At 43.6% G+C, this 19,874-nt stretch overlaps 2 protein-coding genes across 2 annotated transcripts; both read left to right on the plus strand.

Moving 5' to 3' along the window:
- Positions 1-27: 27 nt before the first annotated feature.
- med28 (mediator complex subunit 28) lies at positions 28-2,527 on the plus strand. The gene is made up of 4 exons (XM_086156218.1): positions 28-206; positions 1,238-1,304; positions 1,412-1,524; positions 1,973-2,527. The coding sequence occupies exons 1-4, from the start codon at positions 48-50 to the stop codon at positions 2,174-2,176; spliced, it is 543 nt and encodes a 180-aa protein (XP_086012344.1). The 5' UTR covers positions 28-47; the 3' UTR covers positions 2,177-2,527.
- A 4,609-nt stretch (positions 2,528-7,136) lies between these two features.
- On the plus strand, positions 7,137-19,844 carry klhl2 (kelch-like family member 2). Its single transcript, XM_086157431.1, has 15 exons — positions 7,137-7,651; positions 10,022-10,141; positions 10,239-10,345; positions 10,441-10,562; positions 12,076-12,238; positions 12,524-12,633; positions 12,758-12,874; positions 13,981-14,130; positions 14,217-14,334; positions 15,153-15,350; positions 15,472-15,573; positions 16,097-16,225; positions 16,325-16,465; positions 16,545-16,688; positions 18,320-19,844. The coding sequence occupies exons 1-15, from the start codon at positions 7,584-7,586 to the stop codon at positions 18,346-18,348; spliced, it is 1,818 nt and encodes a 605-aa protein (XP_086013557.1). The 5' UTR covers positions 7,137-7,583; the 3' UTR covers positions 18,349-19,844.
- The last annotated feature ends 30 nt before the right edge of the window (positions 19,845-19,874 follow it).

The raw sequence follows: 19,874 nt of genomic DNA on the forward strand, positions 1-19,874 counted from the left end.
GCCCAGTGCGCATGTGCAGAACGGGAAGGAGAAGCAGGCGGTCCAAGATGGCGTCCTCCATGAGCGGAATGTTCCCCGGTCAGCAGCCGCCGAGCGGCCACCCGGTCGGCGGTCCCGGCGGACCGAACCAGCCGGGATTCCCCGGCGCTGCTCCGAGAGCCCAGGGGAACAACACGCTCGTTGACGAGCTGGAGGCTTCGTTCGAGGTGGGTTTGCCAATTACTATCTTTAGCGGCTATGGCTAACTGTTGTTTACTTACTAAGCTTCTCAGGAAAAGCGTGTGTGACAGTTTCCTATCAATTTATCACCTAAAAATGGTGTTGCTCTTAGCATACGGCTCATGGAACAGCAAACTAGAGTGACTTAACCACGTACAGTCTGTATTTAAATAGACGTTTGAATATATTTACTAATGTCAATGCTAAGTTACCCGAAACCTGATTCGTTAGCTCCAGGCGTTAGCCGCCAGAAGTTAAATGCGCTCTTTAGTCATTCATTTTCAATACAAAGTGCCTCTAGTCAGGCCGTGTAAGACGTCCACATCATCGCAAAATTTGAGCTGGGAATCATACACCGCTCATTTCCTTTTAAACAAGTATTCACGTAAATATTACAGTGAGATACACTGCCGATGCTGCAGCTCAAAGCAAAGTGACAGCAGCCCCCCTCACTGTTGTGGATCAAGTCCAGGGTCAATGATTTAAGCCTCCTGTTGCACTCAAATAAAGCTACTGCTACAATCGGAACAGTCTCTTTTAGTACCCAGTAATGACCTGTTTCCCTTGAAGATAATCAGGTTTTTGCAAACCTATGCACTTGAAGTAAGTACATTACCTGAATCAAAGTCATGTTCGGCTCTTTTCCACTTCTTTCCAGCCTTTCGCCTTCGCTAATTTCTGTAAGATAGAGATGACAGACATTCTGTTCTCTTACAAATGCACAAGTCAATAGAAAAAGTAAAAGCATCTCTAAGCATTGGTTGACCACTCTGTCTTAATCAGTAGGAGTTTAAAGTAATTGTAAAGTTTAGTTAAAACTTCTAGCATATATAGTGAATGAAATTTATTCCAAGGGATCTTTTCCGTTATAGAGATGCGTGAAATCAATTTGGAATCTCCCTCTCAAAAAAGCCTTGGCTTTGCTTGGAATGCAAGAAACCACTGCAGCCGAAGCTTTGAGACCATCAGCTGTGCAGGCACAGCCACCACTTTATGTTTGCTTGCATTTTCCCTTCAGGCATGTTTTGCATCTCTGGTCAGCCAAGACTATGTCAATGGAACTGACCAGGAGGAGATCCGAACTGGTGGGTAGACCCCCCCCCTTTTTTTTTTTTTAATTTTAAAACTTTTTACTTTTCATTATTGTCCTGTTGTTTGGATAATTTACTTATTTTGTTATTGTCGGTTGCAGGTGTTGACCAGTGCATACAGAAGTTCTTAGATGTGGCTCGGCAGACGGAGTGCTTCTTTTTGCAGAAGAGGCTTCAGCTGTCGGTGCAGAAACCCGAGCAGGTGGTGAAAGAGGTGAGTAAATCTCAGTTGACCTGACCCGCCCCAATCACCAGCTTTTCATTTCACGACTTAAGATTTGGTTACAGATCATACTGGGCATGTGGATCAGCTTTCTGTTGTACTAAATCGAGAAAGATTTGTCTAAAAACTTTGAGAAAGCATTCTGTCATGTTTAGCTAATTTAGTGTTACCTCTTGGATCTTTTTGTGTTTCCCAGCTCTTTTAGTGTGCAGACTAAACAGAACAGAGATATCTGCTCCACCCTCTTGATCTTGAGGGTTCTCACTTATTTCAGTTGATACCCTGAGTCATATAGTTATTTTTGAACTGTGATACATTATACCATGGTGTATTGGCACACCTGTAATACTAAGAAGTGTGTTTTTGAAAACAAATTTGTCCTTTCAGGCGTTCCCCAGACCTGCAATAATTTAACATCATATTTTTATCGTTACTTCAGGATGTGTCCGAGTTACGAAACGAACTACAGAGGAAGGAGTCGCTAGTTCAGAAACACTTATCTAAACTGCACCATTGGCAACAAGTGCTGGAGGATGTGAGCGGTCAGCATCGCAAGCCCACAGACCTTCCTCCTCCCGGACCGCTGGCCTTCCTGGAGCAGGCGTCAGCTAGTTTGCCCCCGGCACCATTAAAACCAAATTAACACAGCGGAGATGCAGCGCAAATGCATTTAAAGTAGATGTACAGCTGAGTAATCACAAGATACTGAGATTTAAACATAACGCTGTCGTTTTTCTACCTGTCGCTGAGATTACACAAGCAGACTCCCAAGTCTCACCTTTTCGGGGAGTTTTGAAATTCACTGGTCATCCAGGACTCCGTAGAAGTAAATTCTTGCTGTGGCCTAACCTGCACACAGAAATACAACACTCACCACTGACTCCAGAAGGTGGAGACCTGCAGAAACTGTCTATTTAAACATTTTTCAGCGTGTTGCGTTTTGTAAATATTTCTTTTTGCACCCTTTTTTACTGCAATAAATCTTGACATCTTCTCACTCGATCTCTGATTTGTCGTTTGGTTTAAAAACAACTTGAAAAGGAGCATTTATTCAAGGGTCAGTAAGAGGTATTTGCTGAATATACAAAGGACGGCTGTTACTGTTCATCTGTGACTCTGAACGGAGTAAACTGTCTGCAAGGGGCTGTAAAAGCCAAGACTGGGCTCCCAGACGTCCTCTTCTTTCTAAATACATTCAGTGGCTTCACACCAGGACAGACTTGTTCCACCCAGCTTCACAGCTACGGCCTGTCCGCCGGCACCGCGGCCAAAGCAAAAACCCTCACAGATGGGCTCTGGGAACAAAGCTCTACAAACGGGGTATTCGGTATTGAAACGAAAGCTTTGGACCAAAAATTTATATCTGTCAGCTGAACTCACAACTGAGCTCAAGAGCAATATCTGAGTAAAATAATGTCCTTCTAAATAAGTAACTGCTGACGAATCTCCATGCAAACCTTTTCTTTTTAAAGTGGTTTAGAATCCCAGGGGAAATCCACACAAGCACAGGAAGAACATACAAGCCCTGTTGCGCATTAAACCATGGGGACTATTCAGGCTGAGCGGATGAGATTGTATTAACCAGATTACACGAATCGAGACTTACAAGAAGATGAAATCACAAGGGAGACAATCAAATAGTGCTGAAAGAAAAGCTACAAAAATATAAAGGAATGCAAAGAGAATGCCTGAGAGATTAGAACATATAAATAGTCTAATGCTATTTGTGCGGTATTTCTTATATGAATGGTATTATTGTATCACTTTAGCGATTAGTATGCAGCTGTCAGTGCTACTAATATTATCAGTAAGACAATTTGTGTGTCCCCTTATTCTAACCCACCGGTCGAGGCAGATGGCCGCCTGCATTGAGCTGGAATCTGCGAGGTTTCTGCCCACTGTGTTGGTATTTGGCACCAAATAAATAGAATCTAACTTGATTGTTACCTTGCCTGTTTTCTTGCATTTTTTGGTGTGTGCTTCCACCTCACAGCGAGAGGGTCCGTGGTTGGATTTCGACATTGGACCTTTCTGTGCAGAGCCTCCATCTTCTCCCCACGTCTGTGCAGGTTTCCTCTGGCTTCTCCAGGTTCCTGCTCAAGTTCGAAAACTACGAAGGAATGGAACGTGCCATTATTTGTCCCACAGTGGGGACATTTCAATTTACACCGCAGAAAGTGGACAGTGCAGTTGAGGTAGTCGGTGCATTCGAAGTTAAAAAGAATCAGTTTACAATAATTTCATAACATGTCAAATGAAAATAGAAACAGTTTTGTGCACAAATGGAAAAGATGGCAGCAGAAAACAACTCCTTACAGCAGCAACACTTATGGATGTATGGGTGAAATAGATGAATTAATGATTCCATCAATTAATTAATTTATGAAATTAATTAACTGAGAGCAGAGCTGGGTGCTAAGCAGCCAAACAGTAGCTGGGAAAAGGAGATTTACGTCTGACTCCAATGCATTCTGTACCGCTGAACTGTCCTGCACGCTTACATGCTGCTGAACAAGACCATACTAGTTTAGTAACCCTCGCTAGCTACTGTCTACATTTATTTATGCACCATTAAATGTTCATTTCAACTGTATTTTTTGTATAGTATATCTTATCTGTAGATTTCCTCCTGCAAATTATGTTCCCATAGTCCCCGCCTATAGTCATATACACATTTAATGCACATGTCCATCTGTAATTAAGGATATATATATATATATATACTAGTGAACAGGACTATGTACAATCAGAAACAAAATGTAAAAATATGAAAAAAGAAACAAGAGAAATGCTTTGTGCAGAGAATGGTTATAGAAATAACAGGTGTACAGTAGGAGGTGTGGGTAGTAAAAATTAAATGATGATGAGCACTTCTGGTGAGATGGTGAACTTCATTTCGTTGCAATTCCTGTCAAAATCTTCTTGTGGCAACCGGGCATGATTTTCTTCCCTTAAAGAAGTTTTAACCTCTCATCTGAAAAGCTTCTTCATTTTGAGTTAGGAGTTTCAAAAGAGAGCACCGCGTCTGCGGCCGGTCTAACTTGCAATGGCTTGTTATGTAAATGGGAGAGTTGTTTTGCAGAAACTAGGTCAAAGGGGGTTGTCGTGTTAATGAGGGTGTCGTTAGCTGTGTACAACTTCTGGGGACTTCCCTGAATTAAACCTTGAAAAGCTGCAGCCGAAATTTTTAGAGTGTGCAACAAGAGGAACCCGTCAGATCACATGGACTGAGGCTCGGGGTGGCTACTGGGGTCTGGTTCTGGTGGTGGATCGTTCTGGGTTATATTTGGAAACTCCCCACAGGCCATTCGAACTGAAAAGACCTCTCAGATCAGGGAAGAACATCAAGTCCAGTCGCCACGAGAAGATCAACCATGACCTGGATGACTGAGAACCTCCACAGACTTGCCCTATATTTGTATTAAGTTGAATCCAATCTAATTCTAACTAATTATGAAACAGAGGTGGACATTGTGGACGAGTACAGGTACCTGGACGTCCACATAGACATGCAAGAATGGTCAGAGATGCCTGTCTTTTCTCAGGAGACTCAGGTCTTTCAGCATCTGCAGAACCATGCCACAGATGTTCTATCACATGGTGGTGTCCAGCTTCATCTTCTGCACTATGGTGTGCTGGGGAAGTAGGCTGAAAGTAGCTGATGCTCACAGTAAGCTCATCAGGAAGGCTGGTTCTGTCCAAGGAGTAGAGCTGGAATTGTAAGTTAGAGAAGAGGATGCTGAGGAAGCTGATCAGTATCATGGACAACACCTCTCACCCTTGAATGCTATCCTGGAGTCTAACCAAAGCATTTTCAGCCCTAGACAGAGACTACTGAGGAGCACCACAAATGCCACAGGAGGTCTTTCTTTCCTGTGGCCATCATCTTTATAACTCCTCCCCTACTGACACAATAGTATTATGTTCAGTGACTGGGATATAATTTTGGAGCCTTCTGGCAAAAGACTTTCTCTCGGGATCAACGGGATCCCCAGTTACCAAGATGTTATTGTCCAATCTGATCAATATTTGTACCAGCTACATAAAAACAATAATGACATAACATTGTGAAAAATTGTCAAAAAAACGTATCACTTGGCAACGCTGTCTTGGTAGTGATGTTATGAAGTTGGTCCTGGGCTCGGTCCCATTCATTTAAACCTAGGTTGCAAAACTATATCTAAGCAACTATTCCCGTTTGGACCCCAGAGAGATGTGAGCAAGGAGAAGAACACTGAAGACAGAAACCCTAATTAGCTTCAAAATGAAGACAAACAAAGATGCAAAGAGGAATGAGGTGGCCAAAGTCGAAGGTGTAAGTGCAGCAACTGCATTGCTAAGCTAACAGAGAAAGAGTGACTGTTTTTAGGAGCTCCATTTTTTGTCATCAGAAGAAGAACATCCAGTGTCTCCTGGGTGTGGCATTTCTTCCTGTGGGCTTCACTCTTTTCTCAAGGACTTTTTGTCTGCTTGTGAGAGCATTTGGCTTTAGTGTCCGTTTAAAACTAGCACCATCCATGAGCTCTTTCAGCAGCTTAGCTCGGCTAAATGCGTCAAATGCTAGACTAGAACACGATCACGGATCCCAAGGATGCTATGTGAGTCCACAAACAATTTCCCACTCCTTTCCTCTCTTCTCTTCTCATCCCTTGGAAAGGGAACCAAAGTGTAGACTAACTGATGTTAGTCTACGCTTTGGTTTCCTTGGACTGGAAATTGCATCGAAAAGCAGCACAATGAGGCATTATTAGCGTATACATGCACCGTGTGGAGCGAAAGCTAATGCTAGCGTAAAGTTATCATGAGCAACCTCTATACGTCATCAACCCAGTGTGCTTTCGCGACGGTGCACATATAAGATAAAACGCGTCATTGTGCTGCTTTTGGATGCAATTTCCAGTCCAAGGTAAAAAAAGGGACTGGTGTTAGTCTAGGCAGGTTTCCAAGGGACAAGAAGAGAACTTATAACCCTGTTATAACCCTTTAACCCTGTTGTTTTGTGAGCATGATGCTAACGCTAGCAGAAAATTATCATGAACAACCTCCGTACGTCATCAACCCAGTATATATCATGCTGGCAAAACAACAGGATTAAAATATGTTACAAATTCTCTTCTTGTGCCTTGAGAAGCTACGTAGACTAACATCCGCTCCGTTGCTTCCCTTGGTCTGGAAATTGCATCTAAAAGCTACACAAATAGGGATTATTAGCGCATACATGGGCCGTATGTAGCGAAAGCTAACGCTAGCAAAAAGTTATCATGAGCAACCCCCGTACGTCATCAACGCAGGATGTATCATGCTCGCAAAAAAAGGGTTAAAATATATTACAAATTGCGATTTTGAAAGAAGTGGCAATTGTCTGTGCTTTAATTTAAACAAGACATTCTTTTTTTAAAGCAAGGCATTCTAGTATGAGACAAACAGTAAAGCGTATTTATGCTTTTTAGTCCTCCCAGGCGGGGTTCCCTTGAATCAAGTCCTCCTCCATTGTTGTCCATCCTGCCTCCGCAAGCCTCCCTCTGACCCCGCAACCCGGCTTCCCCTCCTCCTCCTCCCGCCGGCCGCTCTCCCGCAGCTAGGGGGAGACAGTGCTTTCTTGCGGGACACCTTGGCCGCTCGGAGGACCGTCTTTGCCGACGCGTCCTTGTTTGTGCGTTTTAATCGGCGATTGGAAAAAAATAACAGGTAGCCGATTGTGTCCGCTACGTCTCCGAGAGCCGCGGGAAGAGAAGGAGTAAAAAAAAAAAAAAAAAACAACCCAAAAAGAAAACCGGTTCTTCACCCCGGTGGAATCGGCGACCGGGCCGGGAACAGGGCTCGGCAGCCCCGCTCAACTCGCAACGTGTTCCCGCGGAGCGTCACCGCAGCCGAGCGGTGCGTCCCCCCCCCCTTTCCCCGCATGAGCCGCGGGGCTGCCGCCGCCGCCGCCACCGCCGCCGCGGGGCTGCCGCCAGCCCGCCCCGCCGCCACCGGACGCCCGATCGTCGCGACCCACGCAGGGGATCGTTGAATTGAGCCTCCGCGGAAGGAAACAGCGTGGCTATGGAATGGTGCATCCCGCTGGGCCAAGTTTGCAGCCTCTGAATAGCTCGGGAGCCATGGACAGCCATCCGCTGTGAGTGCAAACACCAGTGTGTGTGTGTGTGTGTGTGTGTGTTTTGACGTTTCCCGGTGGCTGCTTTGACTGATGGTGCCGCAGTGACAGAGACGTCCAGCTCCACGGAACCGGAACCGGGACCGGGACCGGCCCGCCCCGTTGCGATGGAGACGTCTGCTCTGGATGACAGGGGTGTTTTTGTTTACGTGTGAGCCGCTGTGTTGCCATGTGTGTATGTGTGTGTGTTTGTGGGGGGGAGTGTTTGTGACAGAATGCAACAGCCACATGATGATGCAGGGCAGCAGACACACACACACAGACACACACACAGACACACACACAGACACAGACACACACACACACACACACACACACACACACACACACACACACACACACTCGATGCCCACCAGTTGTCTTGCAGCGTCTTCTCTCGTCTGTAACTCCTATTTCTCAACAATCCTGTTCTTTTTTCCACCCTCCCGCAGCCACCGGCTCCATTTTTGCACTAAGAATGAATGAAAAGAGAAATAAGTTAAAAATTACCCCTGACATTTTTTTTCTTCATATGGCTGACTTTATCTGCCATGGGCAAGTGCTATTTTTAGGGAACTATATTTGAATATCTATTGATAAACAGCCCTTTTATTAATAGATCCTGTTGGTTGTGTGTGAGGTCGGACGCTGTGATTTCCGTTCTGGTCTCTCAAACCTTTTGGAGATTTAATTTAGCCAGATGTTGGACTTAATTTCCATGTAACTATTTGTTTATAACTAATGTTACTTGATGAAATGATAATGGTCAGGAGGCAAACAGTCCCAGCTTACATCCCAATAGAAGAATGTCATATTCTTTACATATATTTATTTTGCGTGTTATTTGTTCTCTTTATTGTATCCAGTTGTGCCTCTCGGAGTATCACATACGCACTGTTTGTTTACTTTTACAACAGGAAGGAAGTGTGAGTGGTAAAAGGATTTATTACGTAAAGAAACAAAATGTATGTAGTGTGGACTTTTTTATTTTTTTATGCAGTTTATAAACACTTTGTGATGAATTTTGTCTACACAGAGCTATCGTGATGGGTAAGTTGTAAAGCTTTAAAATCCGACAAAAAGCCTGTCTGGAGAATATACTCCACTTCCCATCGGCCATTTCGGCTGTTGCAAAGCAGTGACAGCTGGAACCCCCAAAACCAACCTCTACATTCAGTGCTAATTTTCCCTTTTATTCCGCGACTGACTTTTTATCAGCCGCGTAGGAGCTCTGATGCCCCCGGCCCACAGCGGGTCCAGCACTTCACCTAATTTGATCAACTTGCAATTGGTCAGGCAGCTGCATCGCACTCACCCCTGAAGACCAACACTGTGTTATCAGATAACACTTTATCCAAAGTGAATGAGGCTACGACTAGTTTATATTGTGTTCTTGTGCGTATGTTTTGGTCCGAAGTGTCAGGGTTTCAGAATTAGTATTTGTAAAATCATGATGCATATAAGATGCCACCTTAAAATCTCATGAATCGTGATGATTGTTGCAAAACATTGCATTGTGTTTGCATGTGTTATCAGATTCATGGTTGTAACATTACTAATGTAACAATTATTATTAACATTATGATTAACGGATGCCTCAACGGATGCCGCAAGTGACTGAACTGCTCGTTGGTGACTGGTTAGAGCGGTGGTTCTCGCTGTATAGATGAGAGAAAAATAGGACCAAACAAAAAAAAATGACGAGAGTGAGTCAAACATGCAGATGCAGAACTTTGTTCAGTCGGAAATCTCAGGGTTTTGGAGAATCAGACTAAGTGTCTCCGTGCAAATGTCTGTTTTGGTTGAACAAAAAAAAAGATCCCTTTCTTGCTGATCCCTTCACCACAGCCAATCATCTTCCTTCTTCTAACCTCTACATCCTCTTCCTGTCCTCTTTCCTTCCATCCATAAACCTCCTCCAACCTCAGCATCCTTTTATCCAGATCTTCACTGTCCTTCCTCTGTCCATGTCCAAACCATCTCCAGACTTTATCTGCAGAACATCTAACATGTGCTGTCCCTCTGATGGACTCATTTCTGGTCCTCTTGGTCTTCCTCATCCCAAGCGAGGAACCTCCACATCTTCATCTCTGCTGTCCCCAGTCTTTTCCTTCATGTCTCGAAACCAGACACAGACACACACACACACACACACACACACACACACACACACACACATAAATATCATAATAAAGTTCCAAAGGTGTCCTCTTTTAGCGATCCTTGTATAAGAAATCACCTGTACTGCCTTTGTTCATGCGAAATGTATTCCCTCATTCATGCAATTATTTAGCTGTTCACCCTTTCACTCTTTTGCGTTTGTGTGTTCGCCTCACACACGTTCCCACTCAGGTGCACGCGCCTTTGTCCACACGCTCTCGACAAGGACGATGGAGTGGAGAGGCAGGGTCCCGTCACGCTCAACCCTCGGCACATGAGGAAGGCCTTCAAAGTCATGAACGAGCTGCGCAGGTATATGCTACTGTTTTTTATTCAATATTTTTTTTATATCCTCAAATCTCTATCTTTGGGTTTCGGGCTAAACATCGTGTGTCCGTGTTCCGGGCAGCCAGAGCTTGTTGTGTGATGTGACGATCGTAGCGGAGGATGTGGAGATTGCTGCCCACAGAGTGGTCCTTGCCGCTGGCAGCCCTTACTTCCACGCCATGTTTACAGGTACTTCCCGTCCGTGTCTCTTAGCCGCACATTTGTTTTTTCAATGCACTGATGATGGGAGTGCATGTGTGTGTGTGTGTGTGTGTGTGTGTCAGGGGAGATGGCCGAGAGCCGAGCAAAACGAGTGAGGATAAAAGAGATGGATGGCTGGACTCTGGGCCTTCTGGTTGACTACATCTACACAGCTGAGATACAGGTCACAGAGGATAATGTGCAGGTGAAAACACAAAACACACACACACACACACACACTCATGGGTCATCCTCTAAAGATATGTCTACTGGCCAGAACTACACTTTATATTCAGTTATTACCCAAAAATATAGGGATTTACTTCTGAGTAAAAAAAAGTGCTGTTCCCATTTAGTTAACTGTTTACAACTAATCTCCAAGAATGACTCCGCTTCAAATAACTGTAGCTACAGACATTTTTGTGATTGGTTCATTATTTTGACACATTATTACAGCAATATCCAGTCAGAATCTAAATTACAGGAATTCTCCATTCCTGTTTATCACTTTTGCTTGCAAAATGATAATCTTGGATTTGTTATTTTGCTAAATCAAGCGTATTCCATTAATTTTTTTTTTTAATCGTAATTGCGATACCGTTGTCTCTCTCCTCTTTTATTTTTCTGTAACTTATGCAGTTTCTACTTTGAGCTGCATTTCCACCATTTTAAATATAAACTGTATTGTTCATATCGGTAGTACTTGATGTAATGATAATGAATAAAATAGTAAACTCGTCTCATAAATCATAAGCAGGTGTATCTCTGAGTTTTATTTTTTCCAAATCACATATTCAAATAACATATATGAATATATGTTACGTTTAGTGATAACTAATTTAATAGTCCTTTACCTCCACTCACTGAGCCGCCACAGAAACAGTTGGGAGGCCTCTGATTTGTCCCATTTACATTGTGGCGCTTGTATTTTGTCGCCAAAATCAAGACGAGTCTACGAATCTAAATTTGATCTACGTGGCCACGGCTTACAAAGCACACTTTTGGTTCACTCATAAAAATGGGACGACATATCGGCCTGTGCCTCTATAATCTGATTTAAGCTAAAGCCACAACCAACGTGGACAATATGAGTACACAATCGGAAATAGATTAAAAACAAACTCAAAGTTTATTCCTTTATACCACTGTTCACATTATTCACAACTACCTAATGCGTGTCACAGAGAAGTCCATCCTCTCTATTATTGTCCTGCTCTCCTGTCAAATGTTGTCATTACAGTCTATCCTAAAAATGGGAGTGTTGTTTTCATGGCCTCGTGCATATTTACTTAGATTAGGGAATAATCGGGTCAGTCCAGCACATACACACACACGCACGCACGCACGCACGCACGCACGCACGCACGCACGCACACACACACACACACACACACACCACATAGATTCCTATTATCTTTTCATTTCACATTGTAGGTTTAGCTCAAGCATCTATCACCTTTAAAGGATAAAAATGTCTTGCATGGTTTTGAAGCAAAGACTTGCGGGACCTTTGGCCTTCTTTTTTTTTTTTTTTTTTTTTTTTTACGATTAGACTGGAGCTGAACCGACATAAAGATGGTATTCCTGCACAGAGGAATCGCCGGTCGCTCAGTTAAATGTGACTGTGGATGGCCTGATAAGTAAAGACGAGTGCTTTAACGTTGCATTATTCTTCAGCGTGTGGGATCACATACCGTGAATGCCGTGTGTTTCCGCAGGCCTTGCTTCCTGCAGCAGGGCTGCTCCAGCTCAATGAGGTGAAGAAGGCTTGTTGCGAGTTCCTGAGCTCTCAGCTTCATCCCTCCAACTGTCTAGGAATCCGAGCCTTCGCCGACCTGCATGCCTGCTCTCAGCTGCTTGCACAGGCCAACAGTTATGCAGGTGTGTGTGTGTGTGTGTAAACTAAAAAAAGACAAGACAAATGAAACATTAGAGCTGATGGTGGTGTTGGAGGAAAACTTCCTACTGGGACCAACAGATTGCAGGAGCCAAGATTTTTTTTTTTGTTGAGTGTGTCCTGGAGGAGAAGACAGAAAGGGAACTGGATAATTAATGGAGATGTGTGGAGAGAAAAAAGGGTCATGAAAAAAAAAAGCGTCTTCCTCCTCTGCAACAATAATGGAGGATATATATATATATATATATTTTTTTTTTTTTTGCTTACAGAGCAACATTTCACAGAAGTTGTTGGGAGTGAAGAGTTCCTCAATTTGGGCATGGAGCAAGTGTCTAGTCTGATCGCCAGCGACAAACTCACCATTCCCACTGAGGAGAAGGTACACACACACACACACACACACACACACACACACACACACACACACACACATTCACCCTGCTCTGTATGAACGGAACAACAGCGAATCCGCCCTGCGTGTGTGCATGTTTGTTGTCGTGCAGGTCTTTGAAGCAGTGATCGCCTGGGTCAACCATGACAAAGACGTCCGCCAGGAACACCTCGCTCACCTGATGGAACACGTGCGCCTGCCGCTTCTCTCTCGAGAATACCTCGTGCAGGTACGCTTTTTCGCCTCACCATCACTTGTTCGCAGCTCAAGCCTGCGAGGCTTCCAGTCTTTTGTCGGTGGTGAAGCGGGTCTCGTTATTCATCATCTGACGCGTCTCTTGGTGTAGGCAAGCGGCCACGCCGTTTGTGCCAGTGTACAAATTCAAAGCACATGGTTAAGGGAAAATAATCTTGGCATTTTGGACGGAATGGATGGTGCGCCAGCGTGACTCTGTGAGAACAAAACAATGAGATTCCGATGCCTGGTTTTTGATTTCCGCATACATTGCAATATGTGGGCATTCAACACCAATTACCATTTGTGTGCATAATTCAGGACAATTTTAAATGATGGAAAAAAATCCATTGCAAGGATATAATGGTTGTTATATTACTGCTGTGTTCTGTGACTCAGGGTCGATGGCCTGTTAAAAGTGGAAATGTGACAGTGTTTTATAACCGTCACTGTTCACCGTTACTACTCTGCTAGTTTTATAATGTATAAAATATAAGGTAGACTTTCAAGTGACGACAAGGAAAATTGAGACAATGGAATGTTGAATAAGATAACATTACAATAGAAATTTAAAAAAAGTCCAATGGAATGTATTTATTACACTGTCAGTCCTAGTCATATTGAATATTATGTAGAGAAAAGCTAAACTTCATCCAACATCACCAGACTTTTATTTTATTTTTTTCTATTTCATCAGTGTGCGTTTACAGCCAGATAGACGAAAGGTCTAATTATGGTTATTGTTTGCCAGTTGAGGCTGCTGTTCATTTAAGATTTTTAGCTTCATGGGAAAAATACACAGGATGTAATTAACTGTAGGCTGTAGTTACATAGCAATAGATGCGGAAAAGTCAGGCGAAATTCGATTTTTGCCTGTAGACTTGCAGAATCAGACATGTTGTTGGTTTTCAATGAGCATCTGATGATAACCAGCATGCAAAGTGTCACATTAACCATACATATTTTATGCATCTGAATTTATGTTTTAGTCAGATTGATACTATTTCAAAATGCATGTATTTTTATGATAATTCCAATACTACAGTAGCAATCTGGCTTCAAGTCCTGACTGGTTCGTGGTTCGTTGTTTTCCCGTTCCAGCGGGTGGAGGAGGAGTCCCTGATTAAGAATAGCAGTGCATGTAAAGACTATTTGATTGAAGCCATGAAGTACCATCTGCTGCCTGCTGACCAGAGAGCTCTGATGAAAACCGCACGGACACGTATGAGGACTCCAGCCTGCTGTCCGAAGGTACAAACCCACTACTCTTAGAGCGAAGCGTGAGGATCTTACTTATATTTCTTACGCGGTCTTTGTCTGCACTGGCGTGTGTGCAGGTGATGGTGGTGGTCGGAGGTCAGGCTCCCAAGGCCATCCGCAGTGTTGAATGTTACGACTTTGAGGAGCAGCGGTGGTACCAGGTGGCTGAACTCCCCACCAGGAGGTGCAGAGCAGGCAAGAAATTTTCAGTAATAACAAACTGAACTGTGGTCCCTGCTGACCTTGTGGTCAAGGTCAGGTAGAAACATCCCTCAGTGTGCCTGCAGTTACTGGATGGAATCCTTTATTCCTGACAATATATTCTGGGGATATCTCACTGCAACTGAAAAATAGCTTTCTCTAGCCTTCAATTTAAAAAGCTGTCAATCGCAAGATTGGGATTTTAAGATGCTTGGGCTGATTCTCACTGTTCTACAGTAATGCGACGGTGCCTGCAAGTAATCTGCAATTAGCTACTTTCTGCCTTTTACTGAAATAGAATTGCTGTGAAACTTTGTGCATTTAGTTCAAACCCTCAAATGTCTGTCTTCTTTAGATGAATTCAAATAAAAAAGATTGCTTTTAAAGTGTCCTCAAATTACCCAGAGCTATTAATATTGTAGCAATTTCAACTGAAACTGTTGAATTTCTTTTGTCTGTAGTTTCATATGAAATTAAATGAATCAAAGTCATTCCCGCTGTTTAAAATTTAAAGTAAAGTTTGTCAGTGTTTGGTGAACTCATCAATGCAAACAACTGAAAGTAAGACGTAAGATCTGCCCACTGATGTCCACCAACTGAAAACATGTCAATATTTAAAATAAGCAGAAACGGGTAAAATCAACAGTTGCTGATGAACCCCAGGCAAAACATCCACCACGTTACACTCATTTCATTAAAACCTGCTAGAATCAGAATCGGAAACGTAAATAAATTCATAATTACCACTTTCACGGCCGCTCTTGCTGCTCAGCATTTGCGTTAACCCTTTTTCCTCCCCATGTTGCCTTTAGGCGTGGTGTACGTCAACGGATGCGTGTATGCGGTTGGAGGCTTCAACGGATCTCTGCGCGTGCGGACTGTGGACTGTTACGACCCGATGATGGACCGCTGGACGAGTGTGAGCAGCATGCAGGACAGGCGGTCCACGCTCGGGGCGGCGGTTCTCAACGGGCTCCTGTACGCTGTGGGAGGCTTCGATGGAAGCACAGGTAGAAAAGTCTTAAAAGTTTAGTTTTGTCACTCAAGAGCGTAGGCGCTATCGGGACACAATAAAGATTGTGCAGTAAAAACACAATAATATAGATGTCCATGGATCTCCTGTGCTTGCAGGTCTTTCCACAGTCGAGGCGTACAACGCTAAGACGGACGAGTGGTTTCACGTGCTGCCGATGAGCACGCGACGTAGCAGTGTTGGCGTGGGCGTAGTCAATGGTGAAAATGATTTGATGTTCACTGTTATGGCAGTAGAATTACTTTTAGAATGTAACCAATGGCCAGTGTTTGAAACAATGCACGATGTCTGCTACATTTTCATTCATTTTCCCATGTCAATGGGATTATTTGTGATTCTTAGCCACATAAATAATATATATTCAAGAAATAAATTACATATAAGAAGCTCTTTACTTATAAATCTTTGGTCACCATTATCTAGAGACGTTTTCACCCGCGTATGCTGATGTGATTGTTTCGCTTTTAACAGAGAAAAAATCAGGATGATTCTGGTTTTGTAATATATTCTGGATTTCATTGTCATTGCAAAACAAAAATCCACTTCAGCGTCCACAAGTAGACTTTTCAAATAAATTAAAAGACACAAGGACAAGTATTGTGCTTAAACATACAAAAACAATGGCTTTTGAATCAGCCTCATTGTCATGAATGAAAAGGCTCCCTCTTGACTGACAGTGGATTATGGAGCATTTGCATATCTATCTGTTTGTTTGTTTTTTAGGGATCCTGTATGCAGTTGGGGGTTATGATGGAGCGACCAGGCAGTGTTTGAGTACCGTAGAGGCCTACAACCCAAAAAGCAACGCGTGGAACTACATTGCAGAGATGGGCACGAGACGCAGTGGGGCCGGTTAGTTATATCAGAACAACATTGAGAGCAAAATAGTAATGAATTGCCCAACAAAAGTCTGTCCCAAGTTACTCCCCACGGGTCCAATGTCTTTCTCAGGTGTGGGTGTATTAAAAGGTCTGCTGTATGCTGTCGGTGGGCACGACGGCCCATTAGTCAGGAAGAGCTGTGAAGTTTACGATCCAGCCTCCAACAGCTGGCGGCAAGTAGCTGACATGAACATGTGTCGCCGTAATGCAGGTAAGACCGAAGACGGACACCCCCGGGCTGTGAGGTCATCCTGTGACGACGAAAAGTGAGCTCTTCATGTGTGTTCCAGGTGTGTGTGCTGTGAACAATGTACTGTATGTGGTTGGAGGAGATGACGGCAGCTGCAATTTGGCCTCCGTGGAGTTTTACAATCCAAACTCGGACAAGTGGACGCTGTTGCCCACCTGCATGAGCACAGGACGCAGTTATGCAGGTGTGTAGGCTGCAGGCACAAATACGCCGACTGTAATTATCTGGAGAGGCTTTTGTGCCATCATGCATCATTTTGGTAAGAGCAGGACTCTCAGATCCTCAGAAAGCCATAAATAGAATGAATTAATCAATTAATACCTAAAGGCTTGACTACATCATCTAAATGTTTATTATCCGGGAATTCATTATTCATTATGCATTATTAAAGACAATGGTTGAGCACCTTTGAAATACTGGAACACATAATACTCACACCTGCCTTGTTGAAGAATTGGCTGAAATAGGTCTTCCAGGTGTGTCGGGAAGGTTAACCTATGGGTAAAAATCCAAGAATCCAACATGTACAAGCAAAAACTATTGAGGATGGTCACGCTGAGAGCTCCAGTCTGCTCTGAGATTGTCATGGATTTATCAGAGCATTCAAAGGGCTTGTAAACAGCTCAGTTTGTATCCCACATCAGAGAAAAGCCATTATCAGATAATGAGACATTTGATAAACACAACCAGTATTTGCCAGTTATTGTATTGCTGTCCAGAACAACTCTGTGTATTATTTTCAAAAGACCCCTTTTAGTTGATGTCATGGCAACTGATGACATTTGTCACATTTGCACAACTACTTAAATTACATTTAGAAATAAAGCACGAATGAAGTCACAGAGGATATTGCTACAACAGAAATAAGGAAAATGAAAACTTATATTAACTCAAAAAAGCATACGGGGTGCCGAGAGAGGAACTCTGGTATTCTATGAGGAAGTCTGGGGTGGCAGAGAATGATGTTAGACTGGTGCAGGACATGTATGCTAGCTGTGAGACAGTGGTGAGGTGTGCTGAAGGTGTATTAGAGAAGTTCAACACTATACAGAATATATGTGCGTGAATGAGAGGAACCCTGGTGGCACGTTGAGGCTACAGGGAGTGGAGATCAAGACGTTGGAGGACTTCAGGTACTTAGGGTCAACAGTCCAGAGCAATGGAGAGTATGAAAAAGAGTTACAGAAACGGGTTCGTGTTAGCATGTTGGTGGAGAAAAGTGTCAGGGGTACAGGAGATTATCAGCCAGAATGAAAGGAAAGGTGGACAAGACAGTGGTGAGACTATCAATGCTATATGCTCTACAAACAGTGACAATGACCAAAAGACAGGAGGCAGAGCTGGAAGTTGCAGTGATTGAGATGTCGAGGTTCTCTTTGGGAGTGACCAGGGTGGATAGGATCAGGAATGAGTCCAACAGAGGGACAGCACATGTTAGATGTTTTGGAGAGAAAGTCAAAGACGCCAGACTGGGATGGCTGGGTCATGTACAGAGGAGGGATTGTGAATATCTTGGTTCACGGATGCTGGAATTGGAGGTCTAGAGGAAGACCGATGAGAAGATTTCTGGTGTGAGTAGTGAGAGACGATATGAAGTTAGTTGGTGTGAGAGAGGAGGGTAGAGAGAATAGGGTTAGATGGAGAAGGTTGATATGCTGTGGCGACTCCTGAAGGGAAAAGCCGAAGGGAAAAGAAAAAGAAGAAAACATATATCAATGTAACGTTCCAGCAGTAAACATCAGAGAAAGTCCAAATAATCGAGAAACGATCTCAAAATAAAAGCTTGCGTTTCTTTCTGTGTGTTCCTTTCTGCAGGTGTGACTGTGATTGACAAGCCCTTATGACTGCTCTTGACCCCTGCCACTGATTCGGAGCAGAATGTATTCTCCTGCTGAATACTGATCTATGATCTGTCTACGATGCCAATGCTTCGATGTTGGGCAGCAAATCGCTCAGGCACTGAAGAAGATGAAGAAAATGACAAGATTCTTGTTGACGTGAAGGATTTTGCACTTACCTGACCAGCGGAGGGAGGCGTGACCCGTGTTCTAATCCCATCGTGGCAGGATTGCAGCGGGCAATCGGAAGGAAGCACCATTACAGTTCCACTGAAATGCTACTGATATGAAGCTACTACAACTGCAGAGTTTCTTAAACATGAGTCATGTTAACATGAACCAGCTCTGAGGAAAGCCACTGATCCAAATCTCTGGGCGAGGGAGGCTGAGATCGATCATTTGGGACTCGAATCTTTGTTCCGCCATTGTTTTCACCATCCCGAGAAGAGCGTCCGTGTTTGTGCGCGCTTGCATCTAAAGGTACTGTTGCTTGCACATGTGCGCCTGCGTGTTTCTGTGCATTTGAGTCTTGTGCGTGGTGACGCCTGGTCCGACGCCGCATGATTGCACTCTGTCTGACCTCTGACCTTTACAGTGTTGCAGAGTGTCTGAATGTCAAACGACAGCCCGCTTACCACTTCTTCTCCTGTGTTATGCCTTTAATACTGTCAACTCGAGGGAGACTGCAGCTGGACTCCGAAGGACAGAAACACACCTCGTAACTGACCGCAGGTCCGTGACAGTGCGTCGGGGTGTGTTCGCCCGCATGAATGCACATGAGCCAAGTTGAAAGATGATGCAAAAGATGATTTTTTTTTTGTTGTTTTTTTTTTTTTTTGTCTGGGGGAGCAAAAAAATAAAGAAAAGAAAAAAAAAAACCCAAACAGTTTCACCGGAACTCTTCATGTCGCCAAAAGCCTTGAGTGATACTTTGGGAAGCAGTTTGAGATAAAACCGTGACTGTATCAGTGCTTTGCTGTTACCTGGCAGCCATGTTTGCCGTGGTTCTAACCACTAATGAGAGCCTGAACTCACTGCATGGTCCCCGACTCCGAGCTCATCCTTCAGCTGAACCCGCCCCTGGTGTAGCAACCCTATTAACTACTGCGCACCCCGACTGACTGCTATGAATGTGCCAATTTTACAGCGTCTCTTTATTTCCGTCTCTTTATTAATCTACGCTATTAATCTGTTCTCTCTCTCTCTCTCTCTCTCTCTCTCTCTCTTTCTCTCTGGAAAGTGACCAAAACCTACTCTTGATTTTTGTTCTCTCCAGTCTTTTTCTCTCGCCTCTCCTCATCCTCTATGGAAATTTGCTATAATAGTAATGGTATTGCTGTTTCTTGTCAGTGTATTGACGAATGTTATGTAGGCTAACGACTACAGATGTTTCATTACTTGTTTTATATTATCATTAATAAATATGCTTCTTGTATTTTAAGCTGTGAAATGATATAATCAGTTTTTAAACCTTTGCCAAATGAGTAAAATATCAAAATGGACTTTGGTGTTTGTGTGTGTTGGAATGTAAT

This window comes from Fistularia commersonii, chromosome 12 (genome assembly GCF_037954325.1).
Source record: "Fistularia commersonii isolate RoL2024-O1a breed Wild chromosome 12, RoL_Fcom_v1.0, whole genome shotgun sequence".
Lineage (NCBI taxonomy): Eukaryota > Metazoa > Chordata > Actinopteri > Syngnathiformes > Fistulariidae > Fistularia > Fistularia commersonii.